Below are 18,741 nucleotides of genomic sequence, written 5' to 3'. Positions count from 1 at the left end.
TCATCCTGCTGTACGTCTCACTTTTGAAGCTGAAAATTAATGTATTGTATGTGTGAAATCCACAGAACTCCAATTGTTCATTGGTGTTGAAAATTTCCCTATCTAATGTCAATTATTAACCTACCCCAGGCTATCAATAATGATATACCACAGATAAATAACAGGTAGATGTGCTTGAAAGTTTCACATTCTAATAGTGTGGGGAAAATTAACCATTTGAAAGTTATTAGCATCATGTAGTATCATCTCTGCCCCCATCTGCATGGAACGGCCTGAAGAGCTCCGGCGGGTTCTTTGCCAGCAGAAAGTGAGGTTTCCGACACAGTGATGGCAGCAGTTGTGAACTCTGCAGGACTTGTCTGGTAAACTCTATCTCTCGGATCTGCCTGTGCAAGGTTTTGGCAGAACAAGCTTTGCCTTTGCTTTTTCAGCCGTAGAGTAACCAGGTGGAGTAAAGCTAACTACTTAATGTTAAGCATTTGAGGGAGAAATGCCATCATGCAGCATTTCATCTTGCTTACCAAATAGATCTTTAGTTAAGGTCTGTTCTCCAACAGTTTTTATAGCATATGATTTGTAGGCTGTTCTCTTTCAAAATATTTAAAGTGACAGTACAAAGGCCAACAGCTTCACCTGAACATGCAAGGTTGAGTCTTTTTGCAGGAATATATTTTTAACGTGGACTGTGTTTGCAGTAGGCTATATATACCATATTTTTTACACATCGTTGTGTACTGAAATTGCTATATTCATAACTAATCAATGGAAGGTTTGCCACTGACCTAGGTATTGCATACTATGATAGGCAGTATATTCTCCTTGAGAGACACCTGCCTTACTTGAAGAGCAGAAATGCTCTCAACAATTTCCCGTCTTCATGCAGTTTTGCCTCGTTCAACTGATTGAAGTATTTATGATTCCTGCCTCCTTTTGAAACACAAGAATTGTATAATGCAGACATGTCTACTGACACGCAGAGATACTGATGTCATGAAAATAAAATCCTTTCACACATTAAAGATATAAGCAAAATTTGAGGTATATATTATGGAAATTTCAGGACGGTGCCAATTTTTAAACAGACAAGAAAATTGGTAAATAATAGGTCGTATCCATTACAGTCTGCAGAAAGTATGTCTAGATTTCCTTCAGCACCTCCGGGGTGGGCTGTGGATAGGCTGGTAACTGGCTGATTGCAAAACGTAGTATCTTGGGAGATCAGATGAAAATGTGTGGGGAACTTACAAAGGATCAGTGAAACAGAAAACGCAAAAGGCAAAGAAGGAAGATGAGGGAGATACGACTGAGAAGAAAAACAGCCGTGAGGCATATCTGTGGGAAGATCCTGGAAGAGATCAGTCAGGTAGGAACTAGACAGAGAGAAAGATGAAGCGTCGGTCTGGAATGTGCAGAAAAGCAGAAAATACTGAGCACTTAGTATAATTAGGTTTTGCTCTCAGTCTGTATAACTTTATCTATGGTTCCTGTTTTCCTAATTTTATATCCAAGTAGGATAGCTGAAGAGCTATTTTCTGAAGATTTGTATTCACCTCTTTAAGGGGCGTTGATGTTTCTAGTAGATCTGCTGCTATAAAATGTTTATCGGTGATTTGGCCAAAACAGTTGTGCCCAAATCTCCTGTCTTGACCCTCCTGACAGCGTGGGATAGCTCCCCATTTGTGTCTGTAGTAATGTCTTGCCCAATCTTGTTTTTAATGTCTCGTGAAATTGGGGTTTTATCACTTCCTTAGGCAAATTCCTTCACAGGATAACAAATCTCACTTGGGGTAGGCTTTCTACGCAGCTGCAGAAAGAGATTGGCAAATGGAAAACTTTTTTTATTTAGTTTAAACATTCATTTTGTATAGTTTATCTTATTACTCGGACTTCTAACTCCTTGGTTACTCTAAATACCTCCTGGCTCTTTTTGCTATTTTGGGTATTCTGCAGTGAGATGTGAATTGCATACATTACACATTCATATTTGTATCAGAAAAAATTACTTACTCCAAATTATCTTGAGCGTATAGCATCAGGGTATAGAATGACCCACTGGTGTGATATAAAGTAAGACAGAAGATGCCCATTAAGAAGACACTTCGAAATTTTGTTTGCATGTTTTAACTAGACATATCTTCTACCTTAAGAAGAGGTGTTCCTGCAAGACCTGGGATTTTCATCTCTGCACCCGAGAAGAAAGCCTGTCCCAGGCATCATCACTGTGTACGTTCCTATGCTTAGCAGCGTACAGACCTCATGCATTGCTCGTAGGGCTTTGCAAGAATATCCACATTCTTAGACTTATTTTGCTCTCTGCTTTGTTTCTATATAGCAGATTTATTCCCCATTAAAATCTTCAATCATTTCTGGATTTGGTGTCATCTTAGTTATCTGCCTTCTTCCTGTTTTGACTTATATTCTCTTTACTTCACGTTACAAATGCATCACACAGAGATATTAATTAGCCTGGGCGCGGGGCCTGGATCTTCTCCTTTTCGGTTCTGTGGCCAGGGGACGAGGCTGCCCCATCCTTTTGATGGGTCTGTAACCGTGACAGTACAAACACTGGAGCAGTGAGTAATGGTTGCTTCTGGTGAGAAAATGAGACAGTAGTGTGTGCCGGTGATAAGAACTAGCTCTGTAGTTTTTCTTCAGAGGCAGATTTTTGTAAACCTTATTGAAGTTTATTTAATCACAAAGGCTTTAAAAGGACTGACTTGTGTGAAATTCACTCTACACTTATGCAATATGGTAATAAAATCAGATGTTAGCCAACTTCTCTGTGGGGAGTGTATTTGAATACACTTTACTTGGCTTTTCACAGGGGTTATAATTGACTGTTGTGATTTCTCATTAACTTAAGACCAACGTTTCTTAATAGCAGTAGAGATTTGAACAGATACTTATCTTTCCAGTATTAAGGATAAGATTCATCATTCATCTGGAATGATTTCATCTATAAATAAAATCTTAACAGGATAATGGTTCTTTCTGCTGATCACATTTCTCAGGTTGACTTTTTTTCAGAACAAATCTTATTGTTCAGATAGTTAAAGCGGGGCATAAGAGGGAAATTTTAACAATTAAGGATTAATTTTTAAACTCATTTGAAATCCAGTTGCATTATCAAGCAGATTTTTTTTCTTTTTAATGATGACAGCAAATGGGCAAGCCTGTTTCAGTGCCCCAAATGCAAGTCGCTGTGTGTAAATCCCGTATATGGGATTTACAGAATAAAAGGAGCAATCCGTTAGTGGGAGTTTAAAGGTCGGGTGTGTGAGTGAAGTGGGTGGATGGGCCGTTGACGCGTGGAGCGATGGATGCTGAGCGCCGCTCCCTGGTCTCCTCCAGGCCTCCGAGCTGTCGTGGGTGGAATAGCTGTAGGTTTCTTGCATTTGGTGTGACCTTCTTGGTGCTCCAGCTCTTTGACTCACTAGCACACGGTGGGTCCCGAGATGGAAAAAAGTCCTACTCGTTCCCAGTCTGTTTTTTAAAACCTGTTTTCCTCCTGGAGGCAGAGTTACTGAGCGAGGCGAATAAGGCAGGAGCAGGAGGTGGGTTTGGTTCCAGGGGAGGAACGAGTTCGCTCAGACAAGGCTTTGATCCTTCTCCCATCCATCATGACTCATCTCTCTCCATGGGCTGGCTGGGAGCTCACCTTCTGACAGAGCGTGCTTCGGATTTGGCCTGAAGGTTATAACGTCGTTTTTCCAAGGAGAGGTATCACTGCTCTCACTTTCATGCACAGCAATCCTAAGTCATCGCAGTTAGAAATTAAATTCATGCATGTCTTGTGGACTTCCTTTCTGGGCTTTTATTTTCTGCACTAACTTTGACTTGATGGTATGTTCCCAAGCTTTGTAACTGCTCTGCGTGTTCCTTTCAGTCAAATAAAATGTTTACTAAGGGCACAGTAATACATTGCTCTCAAATTGGAGCTTTAATTCAGGAATATCAGAAAGTTACCAGTTACCAGCCTGGAGAACTCACAAATAGTAAAGTTTGGTCTTCTGATGTTGCTTCTGTAGCTCAGGTGGTGGATGGCTGCTCTGTGAGATTCACGGTCATGTTTTTAAAGCCTGTTTAAGAGAACATTAATATGAACACTCTGGAGCTTTAAATAGCAAAATATTATATTTGGTCATAGTATTATTAGTACTGTTGCTTTCGTTTTGGTTAATGTGTGTTAGCTGTTTGCAGAATACGGTTCATTTGTAGGCTCTTAATACTAGAATATTTCAGGTGAACAAAAGAAAAGTTACCTACAGAAAATATATTGTCGAGTGCAAAACTTGAACGTGTGAGCAGTGTGAATGACATAACCCGTTGCCCGTGGGTTTGAGCGGTGCCCTGTGGCCATAAGAGATGAGCCTGTTGGGTCTCAACAGCAGGTGTGAGAGGCAACAGCACCTCGGATCCCTCTCTCGGAGGGGTTTTATCACAGGTCTACAGGAGCTGCCCCATTTTTTGGGTAGGAGGGCTGGAAGGGCAAGGGCCCAGGGGAGGCATAGGAGATTGAGCATCCCAACCTCCGGCACCAGTCTGACACCGGCCGGGTCCTGGTCAGCGTTTGCCCGCTGGTTATTTGTCACCTACCCCACATCTCAGCTTCAGCCTCAGAGCAAATCCGTCAGCCGCAGCGTCCTGCTGCTTGGATGGTCGTGGTCACCATGAAGGTGATGCTAGCACTGGATCCGTTTTGTTTTCCTTCAACCTTGCAGGTCTTTCAGCCACGTGATCCCTAACATTTGGGTTAGGTAAGAAGCTCAACTGTTGAAAAGTAAAGAACAAGGAGGGATGGACGTAGTGGGCCAAAATCTCAGCTTGTGTAAACAGGTGTCACTGCTGACTTCAGAGCGATGCCATTTTACATGGGCTCGGGATCTGTCCCCGTCAGTGGGTTTCTGCCCTGCGTATCTGCGCAGGGCAGGGGCCACATTCGTAGGTGAGTTATAATGCCTTCAAATTCAATGTTTACGTTGGAAATACTTGACATAGTCTTAAATAAGCAGTGCTACCAGGTGGGCTTTTAAGAAAGATGATATTTATAAAAAGTGTAGTGGCTGTATCTGAACTTAACAGCTTCATGCATTTGTATGACTTTGTGTTTACAATTTTCTTGTGATTTTTTAATGAAATAGAATAGTTGCTAACTAGTCAAATAAATGCAGACTTTGGATATCCTTGCACTGCCACAGTTTTATGAGTGAAATTGCTTTGTACTTAAAAGATGTCTGGGAGCAAGCTAAAGGGATGGTGTCAAAATAAAAATAATACACTTCAAAATATTCCCGTTCTCATCTGGGATCCTGCTGACGCTCAGCATCCCGACTCTGCCCTCGCTGTGCACCTATGGGACCGAGTGAAATCACCCAGGACTGGGGGACCAGCCAGAGTGCAGGATCAGGCCACAGGGTGTTAATTTGCAGTGAGGCTTTTTAGCACTTCACTCAGATCGGGTGCTGACACATTTAGCACTGCTTGTCTTTATTTCAAATGCACTCCCACTTTCTGTGCCGTAGCACTCCTGTCCAGCATCGCTCTCCTTTTCGAGGTCAGGTTCCCTGGGGCTGGGTGGACGCAGGGAATTAGGAGGTGCACTGCGTTTCCATGCCATGTAATGTGCGTGCACACCCCTTCTTCCCACCCTTCCCACTATCACTCACTAAAACTCATATATATATGTGTATGTGTATATATATGTGTATATATATGTCCCTGGGGGTTGACTCTGAGAGATCGCGCTCCAAAAGCAGTCCTTCCCAGATGCCTGAAGAGCCTCATAAGGCGCACGTGGGTCAGTGTCACAAGGGGACAGTAACTCCCCCCCACCGCGTGACGATGGGTTTACACTGCTGAACGTGGTTTTGCAAAGACCCTCGGGGAGCCCAACAAACATCTCAGCATGGATTCTGCACCCAATGCAGCCTGTTGGGATGCGGCAAGTGCTACGGCAGCAGTTACACATCAGAGTCCTCGTATGGGTGTTTGATGAAATCATCGATGTGCAGATACGGGGAGGTGTTTTACCATGACCTATAGCTGAGGCTGGAAGTATGCTGGCAGTTCCCTCAACAGCATCCTCTGTACAACTTACTGTTTGCATGTTAAAAAAAAGGTGAAAATATAAGTGAAGACTAAGGTGACCATTCAACTTTTTCTTGAAAAGGAAGAAAGTATCTTAGCAATGAGAAAATGCTACTGATGATCAGATCAGTCTTTCCAGCCTGTGTTTACATGAGTTGTAGGAGTATTTTCCATACAAGTAGCCCTATTAATTTCAGTGCATAAACTGTCTCTCTTTCTTTTAATCTGCAGGATTAAAATCGCTTGTAAATGTTAATAGATAACATGTTCAGCAACCTCATAGCGTTTGTGTTTTTCTTAGCTGTAGCACTGCAGAGTCATTCTACCTCTATAAAACTCGTGGAAAGATTTTAAGGTGGGCCAAATACGTCTCAAAGATTGGTTGCTTAATTAACACAAGGCCTCACAGTGACAGCATTGCAAAACAAACTCCAGCGCTGGCCCGGTGCCTTTTTCCACTTCGCTGGTTCTGCTACCCATATGTCTCAGCCTGCCAACACAGAGCATCGAGTGCATTTTAATAGCTGCTGTTCTTCTTTATTACAGTGACAGCGACTTTATAAATGCCTCTTAGTCTCCTGATGATACAGAATCAATATACTAACAGCATCTTTTTTTTTTTTCCTATTTTTCCTTTCTAGGAGCAAATTCATCAGTTGTTGCTGATTTCATGCCTACATCATCATGGAACATCTCAAGTGAATTAGATAAAGGTAAGTGGACAGAAAAAAAATAAAAATATGTGAAATCAGATTTAAAAATCTCAATTCTTCTTGACTTGGCCAATCAGCAAGCAAAGGGGTGAGGGGGCATTTCAGATAAACTCTGTTTGCCTTGACGTTTAATTACGTGTGGTTCTGTGATTTCTGGAGAATGCTGTGTTCGTTTCTTGTACTAGTAAAATGTTCCACATGGTAAAAATATTTCAAGATGTGAGTTCTGTTGGTTTATGAACTGCTTGACATTTTGTCTGGTGGATCTTAGGATTTGAACTCAAAATTAACAAGCATCAGACAGTCAGTTTGCCTCGATGTGTTTTATTATGAAATTTTGGGACTTTAAATTAATAGATGGGGAAAATACATTTGCAGGTGGTAATTATGTGTGATTTGGAGCTCTCCGAAGGGTGTCTATTGTGAAAAAAGGGATGTAATTTTGTAAATTATGCACCGTTGATTATTTAAGCTTAGCTTCCTCTAGCCCTTATTGCAAGGCAGTGGCCTGCAGCTCCTGAGTCAATCTGGTCTTTGAAATGCTTCTAACCTAACATTTACAGTGGAGGATGCTGTTAGCCACACTAACTGTGCAATTTGTCAAGCACTCTTTTCATTTGCTTATAACTTTGCCAACCATTAACTATTTAGACTGAAATTTCCCATAGTGGAGTTCTGCCTCAGATGGTTTTTCCAAATGTTTTTGTCTGTATTTTGTTAATGTTTTTTATGAACATGTGTTCATAATGCTTTATGTTTATGCATAAACATGTTTTCTGTGCTTAAGTATGAAGAGAATATGTAGTTCTGAGTACTTTAAGGCAAGGTTGACTCTTTCGTGTCTGCCTTCCCACCAGGGAAGGAGCAGGCCTTTCTGGTGATCCAGGACACATTGGAGAAGACGAAAGCCAAAGGGCTTGTGCTCGCTGGTGGGAAAGGGAGAAAAGCCTGTAGTCGTTAAGCAGAGGATTCCCAATTCACAGCAAATTGCTGAAAGAAGGCGTTGACAGAATGGGTGCCTTATCCCACTGCAGTGGTTCATCCAGGTGCCCGTGGCAGGTCTGCAGGTCTGGGCTGTGCACCGGGGACGTCCCGAAGCTGCGGAGAAGTGAGGGTGGTGGTTCCCCCAAACAGGATCCCTGCATGTTTATTTACTTGTTTGGCAGCTTTGTCTGGTTTTTCAAAAAGTAAGAAATAAATAAGTGGCCTAGAAAAACCAAGTTAAGACCACAAAGCCAAACACTCAAAACTTAGGAAATGCCAGAGAGAAGGCAATCGGACAGTCTTAATTCAGGCCTCTTACGATATCCTTGGCAGGCAACCTTTACTAACCTACAGGGTAGATTTTTCTCTAGGAACCCAGCCCATGATCACAGGAGAAGACAGGGTCACACTTCGTTGAAGTGGTGGAAATATTTTTTGCAAATGATCATTAGCGATATATTCTTTGTTCTCCACTCTGAGCCCAAGGGTTCAACTGGTGAAGTGCCCATAGATTGCTATATATTGCAGGGAAAGCTGTGGGCCTCCAACCAAAACCTAGATAGAGGGGAAGGTACAGAAGATATATTGAAGGTAATGTAATTTTACAGTAAATTGTATCTGATCTGTGCTGAAAAATAGCCCCCAGTAGCTTCTTTGTTGTTATTCCTAATGGGAGGTTTTGCGTAGACTGGTTTCTTATGACGAGGGTGATTTTTAACCCATATTTTGCTTAGACTTGCTATCAGCTGGTAGTTCAAACGCTCCTTTTTTTCAGTAGCACATGCCCCAGGTGGGCATTCTCCAAAGCCTTGGTTTGACTGACACAGCTAGGAAACAGAGGACAGTGCCTGGGGGCAGCACGGACTGCCTGCCTCCTTTGGTGTCTGCTTTCTTCAAAATACTCTCCACCCTGGATTGTATCAACCAGGGTTCAGGTGTCCCACCCTCTGTTGGAAAGGAGCAGCTCCAGAGCTAGGAGAGGTAAAACTTGGGGCGACTGCCACCGTCCTGGACGTTGAGTCACCTTATTGCTCAAAGGGAAGCTTACGCTTTCTGTGCCAGCGCTGAGCCTGGCCTCTACGTTAGTAATTAAACCATTTTCTGTGTTACTTCCATGGCACCTGTTCCTGAGCTATATTGTCAGAAACAGGTAAAATGAAGTTTCATGCTTCTAATCCACCTGGAATGCGGCAATTACCCCTTGTTGGGCTGAATCGTGCATTCCTGGGGGATTACCGGCCCCTTTGCTCGCTCTGATTAGCATTTAGACTGCTGTAAGCTTACACACCTAAACATGGATTTACATATGTGATTAAAATGCATTTGCTGCCCAAAAAGCTTAGTCAGAGGGGCGGATTCTCCCAGTGTGCCTACCAGCAAAGTAACGCGCACAAGTTTTGTCTTGTCTAAGAGAGAAGCAGGGGCTTTAATGTGGGAGCTACTGGTTCTACTAAAGGTCTTTGAAACTCTCGCTTGTATAAAACCAAATACACTGCAGCGCATGCTGACTCGGTGAGTTGAAACCTCAGAGGAGAAAATTAGGCGTGCACTTAGTTTCCATTTTTTTTGCAAACAAGCATCTCAAGAAATCAACATCCACTTGTCTTTGCTGCAGTCAGCCATGAGGTCACGCAGGCGTCCCAGTAAAACTCATTTTAAAGCCTATTAAGTTCACCACATGAAAGTGGTTTCCAGCCAAATTTCCCAATTAAATGGCTGTCCGCATTAAGTGGCTCTAGCTCTACCTGCTGCCTTTTGGAAATGAGCATCTCTTCCTCGAATATGTCTCCTGTGTTTGGGAAGCAGGAACAGCTCATAGTCTTGCTAAACAATATTCTGCATTTTGAAATAATTACTTAATATGGTACTTGCCCTAGCTCGGGAGTTCTGCAGTGATTATCTTAAAACTGAGCCCTATTCAGGTTTCAATTTCTATTAAATAAGCTAAATCGACAGCATTAAACAGTTGCCTGTTTATTCTTTTTAACAGGAAATGAATTTAAAAGAGACGCAGCCACCCGTGAAGAGCTGTTGAAAGCAACGATTGATGGGAGGGAGGAGGTGGTTTCTCACCAAAACCTTAAAAAAACAAACAAACTGTGCATAAAAAATAAAAAATAATCACTTCTGAAATAGGAGAAATTTAACTATGAGCATTTCTCTCTCTTTTCCGACTGGTAAATCATGGCGTGCAGAGGGAATGCCACAAGGGAAAAAGAGAAATGAAAATGGGATCCAATAAATACTTAATTATATAAGGAGAAATAAGTGATCTGCAGGGAAAAAAGGGGTCTCTGGTGGTAGGAAAAGGCCCGTCTCAGGGAGTTGGTGGCAGGATGCGAAGCCTTTCACCCCCAGGTTGCTAGTTGAGGTTTCCCTCGGGCTGGGGGAGCCTGCGGCTGCCCGGCGGGCGGGAGACGTCCAGCGGGACCATAGCTCATCGCTTCGTGAGGCTCGGAGAAGTCGCCCTTGGTGTGTGCTCCTGCATGGCCCTGTTGCACCAGGCTTTGTAACCGCTCCTGACAATTGCCACGGCTCGGCCGTTCGCTCTGGTGGCTTAAAGCAATTTCCTTATCCAGGAATTGTTTGACATCGGCTGCAGCAATAGGCGATATCTGAGGCAAAACAAAAAAGCCAGATGAAACCGGGAGTAAGTGGAGTTCACAAGGACGCTCTGCCCTGCCGCTGGCTTTTAGGGTCCATGCTCCATTCTTTAATGCGATTCTTTTTTGGGGTGTGCCATCAGGCAAGGGAGGAAGGCAGGCGGCCCCGAGCGTTTTTTAGTCTTTCTTTCTTCCTGTTCTTTAAGGCACTCTGGTTTCTCATTTCTCCTTGCCTGTGCATTGCCTCCCCTCTCTCCCCTGACACCACGGGAGAAGCTCCTGCTCCAGCTCTTTGTTTGAGAAAGCTTCCGATTTACCGTGAGCTCTTCTTTTCCCTGATCCTTATTTAAAAAGGTGAAGAGCTTTTCATTCAGCTGCTTCTCTTCCACAAAAACGATTGTGCAGGGGTAGTCTTTTCCTTCCGTCAGATGTCGGTTTATTTACAAAGAAGTAGATAGGCCTGAATTTGAATGAGAGCCTATTTACATCTGGTACAGTGGAGGAATTGTTTGGGAACTCTTCATCTTTAGGCAAAGATAATATTGGAGTCTTTGCCAAGAAAGAGTCGGCTTTGAAATACTATTTTCTTTTAACTATGAGTAGGATTCAACTTCAGTGGACGTTCACTCTACAGGACTGATAAGAGAACAATGCCGGCGCTGCAGCTTCCCCTGATCAGGTCCTCCCGGTTCCCCCATGCCCACCTGCAGCCTGTTCAGGAGCTCGTTTCATCATGGCAGGTCCCTGACCATGCACAAGGATGTGTCCTGGCTGTGGTTGAGCCAGAGCTGAGGACACTGGTGCTGGGGTGCAGCACGTTACCTCATTGCTGGCACCTCCTCCTCCCAGGAGCTCTTCACTTGGCCCTTCAGTTTCCAAAGAAAACCTATTAGTGTGAGTTTTTGCAGATACTGACTATTTTCCTTTCCCTTTCATGGCCTATCTGCTTTGGCAAACAAGAATAAAACGTTAGAATGATTCAGGGCTTGGGAACCGTTTTCATTTCCAGACATCCACAGTCCCAAGCCCGGGCTTTGAGCTCCCCACTGCTCGCAGCCTCTCTGTGTGGCGTAGACCTTGCGGTCACTGCTGTGGCAGCACTTAGCAGTCTCGTGGTGCTCCAGGTGTTACACGAAAAGCAAACGTTCCCTGGGGACCTCGGCAGCAAGAGTCAGGATTTTACAGAATGCACCCCAAAACACTCAGTGATTTAAGGTTAAGCTGGGATTTATCCTTGAGTATTCAAAGGTATATCAATACAAGGATCACCTATAGCAAGCATCCCTCCCGTGGGATGGTCTGGGGATCCAGAGCAGAAAATAACTGTGGAAGGCCAAAACAGGGGATGGGAGAGCTGCAGTATTTGCTCCACTACCCTGTGCGTGGGACTGCGTGTCATTAACTTCTTGGAGATCCTTGTGCGGGCAGAACATCCCCTGGCAGGGTGGGCTGGACGACAGCTACAGCGCAAGAGGCCACGGAGCGCAGAAGGGGCTGCAGGACATGCCGGTGGGCACAGCTACACTGCTGATGGTCCCTTTGGGTCTGGGGGCTTCCCGAGGGAAGAAGCAAGCCTTGCCGTCCTTACTGACAAATCCAGGCTAAAGCTGTCACGTTGGCAAGTCTTTCCAGGCAGGGAAATGACCTGGCTGTGAGTTCTTATAGGGAAAATCTTTCTGATGTCCCAGGGAGAATTGTAGGCAAACTACATCTTAAAAAACATAAACAAAACCAAACGTGGAGAAAACCAGGTGGATCGAGGCCTCCTGACTTTGGCCCCGGTTCTTTAGAGATTTCCAGATATTCTTTTGAAATCACTGGATGTGAATTTGATACGCGTGGTGAAAGGGGAAGAATTACAGCTTTCACATTCATGCACAATTTACCTTTTTATTTTCCTTTATTATCTGGGGGATATTCGGTAAATCAAGCTCCCCTGATGGGGCTCAGGATTCTGATTCTATTTGTGGGGTCCCGTTAGTAGCGAGGCAGTAAATTACTGCTACTTTGTTTGAAAATTTTTTTAGCCACAGTACATTAGCTCCTTTTGTTTGCTTTTCCACTGACGGAGTGTACGTTTTTATGTGAGAATTTGTGTTTCTTGAATGTCTCATTTATAAATAATACAGGGTGTGAAATTTGAAGGTCACAGAACACAACCTGAAAAAGAAACCACCCTGAGTAACTTTGGGCATTCATGGCAAAAATCTTTCACAAAATGCTTCACTTACATTGGATTTTTTATATAACCTCAGTGTGTGCAGTGAATATCTGACCATTATACATAAGGTAACTATATATAATAACCTTTTCCTGGCTCATCCAGCTATCTTTGTTTATTTGAAAGATTGATAGATAGAGGGTCAGGGGACGTGTTTTATTGTAAGTTTCTGTTCCAAATTTCCTGACATTTTTGGTTTAAAAAAAAAATAGACTTTTAAAAGGCACAGAAAGGGCTAATAAGAACCAGATCCTAAAGTGATGCTATGTCAAAATGTCAAAAATAACAGCTTTTCTTTGACTCTACAGCATTAATCTTAAGGCACATACCTTTCTATACACCCTTCCTTTAATAGCTTGAGTTTTTGTACGTGGCTCTTTACTGCAGAGCAGCTTCTAAAGTGACAACAAAATCCCTTGATGGTTTTCAGTAGTTGGGTTTATAGCTGGATGTGGACATTTGTTTACCTATTCCAAATCACTTTTTTTGTGATAAAGTTTAGAGGCTTCCTACTTGTGCTATAAAACTGGTTCCTGAGTAAAGAAAAGCTTCATTTCCCCTTGCCAGATTATAGCGTCAAAGCTATCACCAAGACATCTGTCCTTAAACCTGAAAGTTGACTTATAAAAGGAGAGGCAGCTGTGAACTCTCAAGTGCTTATTAAGAATTCACATTGGCATGAAGGGCACTGAGTTGTCCAGTTCCTATCCAAAAGCAGTGGGATTCAGGTGCTCAGCCCCAGATAATTTTTTTGGAAGTCCATGGGCATCTGTGCTCTGGTTTTGCTCCACAAGCCCTCCCGCCCCAATGGCCCAGGGCAATCTCTAAGCTGCTAATTATCAGAAAGTAGCAATTAATTCTGAGAATCCGAAATACAGTGATTGTCACACGAAAAGCCATAAAGCCTCGGGCAGTGGTCAGCCTGTTTCAGTTCAGTAAATCATCCTCAGGCGGCACTAACCCTCTAGATAGTGTCTGGGAAGAGAAAGCCCAACACAGCTGCAACGTGTATCCCGAATTGAGTCTTGCACATACGCATCGCTGAGGAAACTCATTTGGAAATAAGCTGGGCAAGCAAAGGCAGTAGAGTATTTCCTTTTGTCCCAAGACAGTTGACATTGAATATTTCCGCATGATTGTCTAGACTTCTTTAACTCTGATATTCTTCATATGGGTTGCCAAATCATGGGTTGAGTGCGGTATCCCTTTCCTCCCACTGTCATTCCTCTACTTCTATTCATTTAAAATAAGTGAAATTCCAGCTGGGAGTCTTCCTTTTGCCCCTTTTAATAACAAGGGTCTGTTGATCAGACCCACAGATCGGACCTGCCGGGAGTTGTCTTCCTTTGTGAGTTATGGGCAGATCAAGCGATCAATGTTTAATACTTTTTCCAACTGAGAAGTATATGCTGTGTCTGTGGCCACACTTCAGTCAGAAATCCTGCTGGTTCCTTCTTTAGCTTAAAACTCAAGTGGATTGAACATATGGAACAACCAGCAAGCCCCTCCAGCGTCTTCGGGCTGGGTGGGCTCCGCGTTGTTGACTTTCTCCAAAGCGAACAATTCCGTATAGAAAATTTCCAACGGTCTGAGCTCAATGGTGGTGCTGATCCATGTGAGTACGGGGCGCGTCCAAGTGTAGCATCAGACTGGACTAACGTGGATAATCCAAAGCTCTGAATGAATGAAAATGCTTCTTTCCAGACTAGTATATTAAATCGGATAGACTGTGTCCGACCCTCTGATGTGCCTAACAGGCTCTTTCTGTTTAGAGAAAGGTTATCAACTCTTTAAGTTACCAATCACTAAACGTATCTGTCCTGCAGTCACTGACTGAGACACTTCTTGCATTTCTTCTTGCCAATGTATGCTATGACAAAGAACCGGTGAGCTGCTAAACCTTTTGGTGCAAAAAGATAAATGCAATAAGCAGTCTGTAAGACTGGTGTCCCAACTGCCTTACTCCAACCAGGTCAGGTGGTTGCTTTATGTGCTGTAATGCAGATTTGAATTTTCAGATCCAGAATTAAACTTATTCTCCAGTCCAGCAGCTGGAAGCGGTGTCCCCACAGCTGTAGGTTTGCTTGAGAAAAGGTCTGGAGGTGTTCCTTTCTAGAGAAGTGTGTTGTTACGCGTCTATAATGGGAAGTAACTTGGTACACCGGCCTCTCTGTTGCACCTGGATTAAAGCTGTTTCCAGGCTTCTGACGGCTTGAATGGAGACTTAATTTTAGCTTTTCTTTGAATATTCTGAAAGATCAGAAGGGCATAAAGAAAAGGATAAATGAAACAACAATTCTTCTCATAAAATGAACATTTCAGGGTCTAATCCTGTATCCCCATCGTGCTTTAAACACCTAGTGGAATCAGAAACATATAGCACACACAGTGCTTGGGGAAAAAAGGTCTCGCTGTGGCCAGCAAAATCCTCCTCCAAGCAAAGAGGGTGTTACTGCTCTAAGATGTGTCTTTGGTAATTTAAGATAGAGTAACCATGTGGTCACAGAGGAGATTAACATTCCTTGGCCAGAGAGGACGAGCTTTTATTTTGAAAGCCACCTGGGTTCCACTTAAAAGTAGTAGAATACTTCAGGATTTATTACGACCGGGCAGGCTCCTATTTAACAATGTCAAGACGGAGCTGTGGAAATACACACACTTTTCTTCTTTCGAGACACGCAACGCGCTACACTTCGTCCTTGCACAGCTGTTGCTATTCTGTAACATCAAACCAGCAAAAAGTTTGGCCATGAAGGATACCTAATATTTGGATTTTATATGCAGTGTCTCCAATTTATGCGCTTAGAATCATGAAGATGACTTATGATGTGTTGTGTTTGCATTGGCAACGGCTCAAAACCAGAAATATATTTCAGGCTTGGCTTTCCAGATATTATCTCAAGTCATTTAAAAGTTCATTATAGGGCACCCGCTAGTGCTGCTATAGTAAAGGGGCTGTCAGCATTTTTCAAGGGTTTATAACTCAGCCATTAAAAAAAAAAATCTCTGTGGGCTGAAACTTGGCATTCAGGGTCTAGGCCCAGCAGTAAATTGTTTTTACAAATTAAAAAAAAATCAGTTTGACTATTATTAAATTATAGGTGGGCTAAATTTTATTTAGAACTTTTTCAGGCTATTCTCCCATACTTCTGTAAATTAAAATGTTTCCAAAATGTTTTTATAGAGTGCTAGTCTAAAATATGGACCGCCTTCTGTTATGTTCTTGAAACCCTGAGATTTAACTTAAAATATAATAACAGTGCTTATCCCAGCATGGCACTTTTCACCTTCAAAATGCTTCACGAGCATTATCTCATTAATGTGCATAACAGCCTCCCCATGATGTAAGAGGGATTATTATCCTCACTTTATAGCTGGAGAGATTGAGCCAAAAGGTTTAAGGCTGTTTTTAAAAGGTCTTAGTTGCACAAATCCCATGTGAGCTTTGATTGGCTTTGGGTGTCTACTTCCCTTTGGCTCTTCTAAAAATCACAACTGAAGTGATTCACCCAAGACTACTCAGAGCCAGGATTAAAACTCAGACTTTCCGATGGCCAGTGCCACCAGACTGTTTAATTCTCAGAAACGCAGTAATTACTTTGTACATAAGAACCATCGTGTTTCTAAGAAATTATTCTTTAGGTCAGAGGGAGTCAACTCTGGGCATCTGGGGAGCTCCCTGACGGCAGGGAGGCTGTCAAATGAAACATGGTAAAACGTGGCGTGCTGTAAGACCATGGCCATGCGACACGGTGTCTTCATCGTGTGTGCAAGCAGTGGGTCCATCTCGTTACATCAGCCCTGTTCGCCTCCTGCTGAAAGCACAAAAGGAGGATTTAACCCCGTTTTTCTTGGCCTTTGGTCCCAGAAGTTGGAGATGTTAATGCTGATGGCACCAGAGAGTGGCTGATAGGGGGGTGACCTGGACAGAAACCTGGCTGCCGGCAGGAACTATTTTATATGTTCTTTGCATAGCTGTTATTAAAGGGAGAGGATGGTGGCAGTAGCTTTGGAGATTCGATGGGCTGTGGTAGGTGAGATTTAGACACGAGTATTAAAAACAAAATTGGGCGTCTGTTCGGCCCCTCCACGCAAGGGCAGCAATGGATGGCTTTTTTGCATGCCAGGGAAGGAATGCTCATAATTTTGTATGCCTCAGTAACAGTCCAAGGTTTTTTGGAAGCACTGTTAGACCTTCAGCTCATTTTCAATTATAGAACTGCTTTATCTGTGAGAAACATCTTCTCATGAAGCATCCAATTGCTTGAAACCTGCCCTGTTTAAATCTCATCTCAGGTGACCTGCTTGATCTGATTTAAGATTTTGGATGCAAAATTCATGGATTTGAGGACTAAGCTAAACTGAATTTAGCAGATGCATTTTGGTTTAGTGTTTCTGTAGTAGTTCGTGGAGGAAGGTGGAGAACACTTAGAGAAGAGTCAGAAGCTCCTGACGCTGAGGGGCTATTTCTGTTTGTACCTATAGAGAAGTTGCACCATAGCCCTTGCATTACAGCCATACTTTTTAACTGGTTTACTGTTGCTACTGATACTTTAAAATCCTTCTCCAGCCTTTGGAAACCTACCCTACACCCTTACTCCTTTATTTGCCTCTCATGTATGCATAGGACCTTTAAAATACTATATTTACTGTAGTGTTTGTCAGCAAGACCATCATGGGACTGAAGCCATTCTGTTCTCTGGCTGTATTATACTGTAGATGTCTGAACCAGCCTTTGAAATGTTATCAGGAATTATATAAATGACTGTGGTGTAGAAACGTTACATTGGATAATTAAATGCGGTTATCCAGTTCCATGCTATTAGTGTGATTTTATTAAACCCAGATTGTGGAGAGAACCCAAGAATACGTGTGCTGACTTAGATTATGCTTCCCGGTGAGGTTATTGAGATAGCAAATCAGAAATATTTCTAGTCTTGCAATGAAGCATGCAGAAACGATTCTGGAGAGCTGGAAGGCCAGTCTGACACCCCTGGCGAGAGGCATCGAACCCCGTTGTCTGTCTTCACCGAGGGCTGGGATCTCTGCCCTTTTTACCCCATACATAGATTTCCTAACTAATTAGATCCAAGGGAGCGTAGGTGAAAGTAGGGTTTTTTTGCATGGTGTCATACCTGCACATTAAAAGGCTAGTTGATCTGTGAAAAAAAATATGTGTGGGCAGTTCCTTTGTGCTAAACGTTTATCCTAATAGCTCCTCCGGACCAAATGAGAACAGGGACGCATTGTATAAAGTGCTATGCAAATACAGGGTAACAGCTTACATGCTAAACGGATTAAATACAAAGGAGAGAGATATTGACATACTCAAAACATAATGAAGGGAGTAGCTAGTGAAGATACGATTAAAATAAATAATTAGGGAAGTGGATTAGTTAGGCAAGTTAGTTGGCTAAGCTGTTTTTATACATGCTAGATATTTTTTTCATACTTTTAGGCAGGCTTATTGCTGGAGTTAACAGTAGATGTACCTAAGAATGGTAGAGCGTAAGCAGCACAGCAGAGGTTTACTTACTGATAGGCTTTTCTTGACCTCGCGGGTTGGCTTTGAGAGCGCAGGAGCAAAGTACAGCCTCCGGATTTCTCATTCCTTGGCCGCCCTGCTGAGACAGCCAGCAGATGATAATGGGGTTTGGCCACTAATGACCACTGTTAGATTTGAACCTGTGACACGGAGATGAAAGCCTGCGTATTCCATTCCCCGTACCTAATCCATCTCGCTCTCTGCCTTTAAAGGATTTAATTAAATTTTGAATACAGTTAACTAGAAATAGTCCTCTTCCTGAACGATGCAGAATGAAATAGCGCTTGACAGGAGAAGGCAATGCTCACGAATGGATTAGAAGAGATTAATTTTGCTAAATTTTGATTTAACATTCTCTGTCTTGACTAAAGAACTCTTGATCTTCTGCTTGCACCTATCGTGAGACCTATTTCAGATTTAAGATAAACTTTAGTACTCTTAGCAAGGGAAATACTGAGTGAGAAAAAAGTCTCCATCTCCTAGATATGATCCTTATTCCTCATCTATGCAGTTAGTGCTTACAAAATCATTGACAACATACTGTCTACACTGCTCTGCAAATCAATTAAAAATGGCTCCGAGATCTTC

The 18,741-nt window shown here is 42.9% G+C and overlaps 1 protein-coding gene across 1 annotated transcript in view; it reads left to right on the top strand.

Annotated features, from left to right (window-relative positions):
- The first annotated feature begins 6,631 nt into the window (after positions 1-6,631).
- The window catches only part of ROR1 (receptor tyrosine kinase like orphan receptor 1), a 54,734-nt gene continuing 42,624 nt past the window's right edge, over positions 6,632-18,741 (top strand). The window contains exon 1 of the mRNA XM_075155599.1: positions 6,632-6,800. Coding sequence (XP_075011700.1) covers positions 6,758-6,800 — 43 coding nt within the window. The 5' untranslated portion in view covers positions 6,632-6,757. The remainder of the gene's footprint in view (positions 6,801-18,741) is intronic.

This window comes from Calonectris borealis, chromosome 8, assembly GCF_964195595.1.
Source record: "Calonectris borealis chromosome 8, bCalBor7.hap1.2, whole genome shotgun sequence".
Classification (NCBI taxonomy): domain Eukaryota; kingdom Metazoa; phylum Chordata; class Aves; order Procellariiformes; family Procellariidae; genus Calonectris; species Calonectris borealis.
Note: the sequence above shows the minus strand (reverse complement) of the source record. Positions and strands in the feature narration are given on the sequence as shown.